General features: G+C 49.5%; 1 protein-coding gene across 1 annotated transcript in view; it reads left to right on the forward strand.

Annotated features, from left to right (window-relative positions):
• Positions 1 to 1,705, forward strand: part of CUNH16orf78 (chromosome unknown C16orf78 homolog) — a 17,109-nt gene extending 15,404 nt beyond the window's left edge. Inside the window, exon 5 of the mRNA XM_004371696.1 lies at positions 1,558 to 1,705. Coding sequence (XP_004371753.1) covers positions 1,558 to 1,705 — 148 coding nt within the window. The remainder of the gene's footprint in view (positions 1 to 1,557) is intronic.
• The last annotated feature ends 1,250 nt before the right edge of the window (positions 1,706 to 2,955 follow it).

Here is a 2,955-nt window from a genome sequence, read left to right on the forward strand (position 1 = left end):
GGATGACTGGCTGAGGGATGGGTGGTGGGATGACTGACTGACTGAGGGATGGATGGATGGGATGACTGCTGACTGGCTGAGAGATGGGCAGACAGATTCCACGAGCTCAAAGTAGCTTCTTACCCCTGCTGGCTGATTCCCTGGCTGGGTGGTTTTGACTATGGCTTTCAGGTTGTCAGGGCAGGTCTGACATCCTACCCAGGCCCCATGGCTAGAGACAGCCTACCTGGGCCCCATGATGGGGAGAAAAGAGATTTGGACAGGAGTCAGGTCCTCTAACGGCCCCCTGACTGGGGGCAGAGTATTTGGAAAAATAACATCTATGAAGCCTTTAGAAAATCATCCAAAACAAAAAATTCATTGTCTAGAATGGAATCTTCATACCCACATGTCTGGAACGGGATCTTAGAGAGTGTCCACGTGTCCCAAATGGGATCTCAATGAGTGCCCGCCTGTGCATATGTGTGAGGTAATCCAAGGCTGCACTGGTCAGGAAAGAAGGGATAGACTGTGGCTGGATCTGCTAGGGGAGGTGGTCTGGGTGTAGTGACTGGCGAGTGAGGTCTGAGTTGCCCATGAGAAGAGGTAAGCTCTGGCCAGATCTTGAAGAGAAAAAGAGGGCATTCCTGATGGGTAGAAACAAGGGGTCACATCAACATGTCTGCTACACACGGCTCTGCCATCATCTGCAGCCAAGTAACCACCCAGGAGACAGCGTGGATAGAGGGTTTGCCCTCTCATACTAAAGCTGGGATCAGGGCCAGGGCTGACGGTGGAATAAGATCTCTGTGAACATGGTGGCAGAGATGCTCTCTGGATCATGCAGTACAAAGGGAATCAAGTCCATTCCCGAGTAGAAGTCAGGATTCTGGGGCTTAGTTAATATTTTCATAGTGGCCTAATTGTAGAGTGTTTGTATATTATTAAAAGAAAATATTCACCTCTAATCTTACCACTTTGTTGGGCCACTGTTTCCACATTCCTGTTTTTTCCTCAGTCTTTAGCATCCCTCAAAGCACACACACACACACTGATAAGAGACAAGTTCTTGTTCCTTCTCCCCACCTGGGATAACGTTGCATCTTTATCTTCCTAATGTCATTTTAAGTATGTCAGAAGAGTCCTTGAAATAGGATATTCCATTATTTACTTTCTCATTCCTCTGTTGATGGAATTTCCCCCGTTTTCCTGTTGTTGATAACCCTAGAATGCACACCTCCCATCTATACAGCTTTTTCTTTCCATTAAATTCTGCCGTTGGGGTAAGCTGAGAAAGTGAGCACATTTACTGAGTCAAAGACAATGAACCGTGTGGTCTGTGGGGGGATGAGGACAAAGGGGAGATACTTGGTGTATACAGTATGTTGCCAAATTGATTTCCAAAAGAGTTATACCAGTGCAAACTCCCACCAGCTCTGGGGTGTGTCTGCTGTTTTATAGGGTCTTTGTCAGCTACAGTAATGTCTGGAGGTCCAGTGTCTCCCCGAGTTCCTACACTTGCTGTTGCTAAAATCTAAAATATGCTTGAGCTGACCTCTGTGGGCTTCTCTTGCGCAGGTACCTGAGGCTGTCCAAGAACAACATCAAGACCTTACTCAAGCTGTGCAAGGACGCAGGGATGAACGTGGACATCCACCCCCACATGATTGAAGGAGAGATCAATGCTAAAATAGTGTTTGCCCGAACCCCCAGCACTTCCCTCTGAATAGCCCTTTCCACTACTGCCTTCAGGCCCCCTCCACGGTTGGACCCTCAGCCCCCCACACACCATACTCTAGCACCCTACACTTGGCACTTCAGACTTAGTATGTCCCTTTTAAGACAGTAGTAATTAGAAAACAAGCCTAGACTGCATGGAACATTGTGTTGATGGTCATTGGTGCGTCATTGCCACCCAAGTCAGAACCAGCTTACAAGAAGCTCATTTTTCTCCTCATCCAAGCCAAAAGAAGATGCTAGCAGATGTGCTTCCTAGAAAGGAAGGCTAAGGAGTGAGAAGTTGAGGCTGAGAGCCCCCAGAGGGGACCAAAGACGCTGTGGTCCTTCAGGGAGGACAAAGGTTAAGAGGCTGGAGAGGACACTCACACAGGTCTTGCATACTCCTGTGAAAAGTGTTGCTTGTGTGGAGCTGGCCCTCTTGTGGTTAAGGCAGGGAGGTGATCTCAGGGCATGAGGAGGTGACCTTAGGGCATGAGGGAGGTAATCTCAGGACTTGGAGGAGGTGATGTCACGGGCAGGGAGGTGATCTCAGGGTGTGGGGAGGTGACCTCATGGTGTGGGGAGGTGACCTCAGTGCGTGGAGAGGTGATGTCAGGGGCTGGGAGGTGATCTCAGGGTGGGGAGATGATCTCAGGGTGGGGAGGTGATCTCAGGATGCGAGAAGGAGATCTCAGGAGGTGGGGAGGTGACCTCAGGGCTTGGGGAGGTGATCTCAGGACATGGAGAGGTGATCTCAGGACATGGAGAGGTGATCTCAGGACGTGGGGAGGTAACCTCAGGACAAGAAGAGGTGGCCTCAGGGCGTGGAGGAGGTGATCTCAGGGTGTGGGGAGGTGATCTCAGGGCGTGGGGGAGGGAGGACCTTTCAACATATCCAAATGGAAGGAAACTTTGGATGCTGACAACCACAGGGTGCCCCAAGGGGAGCAGAACCTTTCAGAGTTAGGAGGTGCCCCAATATTCTCAAGTTCAGGATCGTTTCAAATGGTTGAGCGACACCCTGTGCTCCAGCAAACACCTGCTCCTTTGGGGGAACTAGTTCAAAATGAGAAGGAAACATTTTCTGAAACTTCACCAAGTGTTAGGCACTTTATCAATATTACCTCATTCAACAGCAAAACTGAAGTCTTCTTGAAAGGCACTCACTTCAGTTTCCCAGACTCCACTGCCAAACTCTCTCCTGCATTCTTGTGTGTTTACCTTCAGGAAGTCTTTCTCATGTCTACTCTGCCTCTC

This window comes from Trichechus manatus, unplaced genomic scaffold (assembly GCF_000243295.1).
Source record: "Trichechus manatus latirostris isolate Lorelei unplaced genomic scaffold, TriManLat1.0 scaffold00014, whole genome shotgun sequence".
NCBI classification, from domain to species: domain Eukaryota; kingdom Metazoa; phylum Chordata; class Mammalia; order Sirenia; family Trichechidae; genus Trichechus; species Trichechus manatus.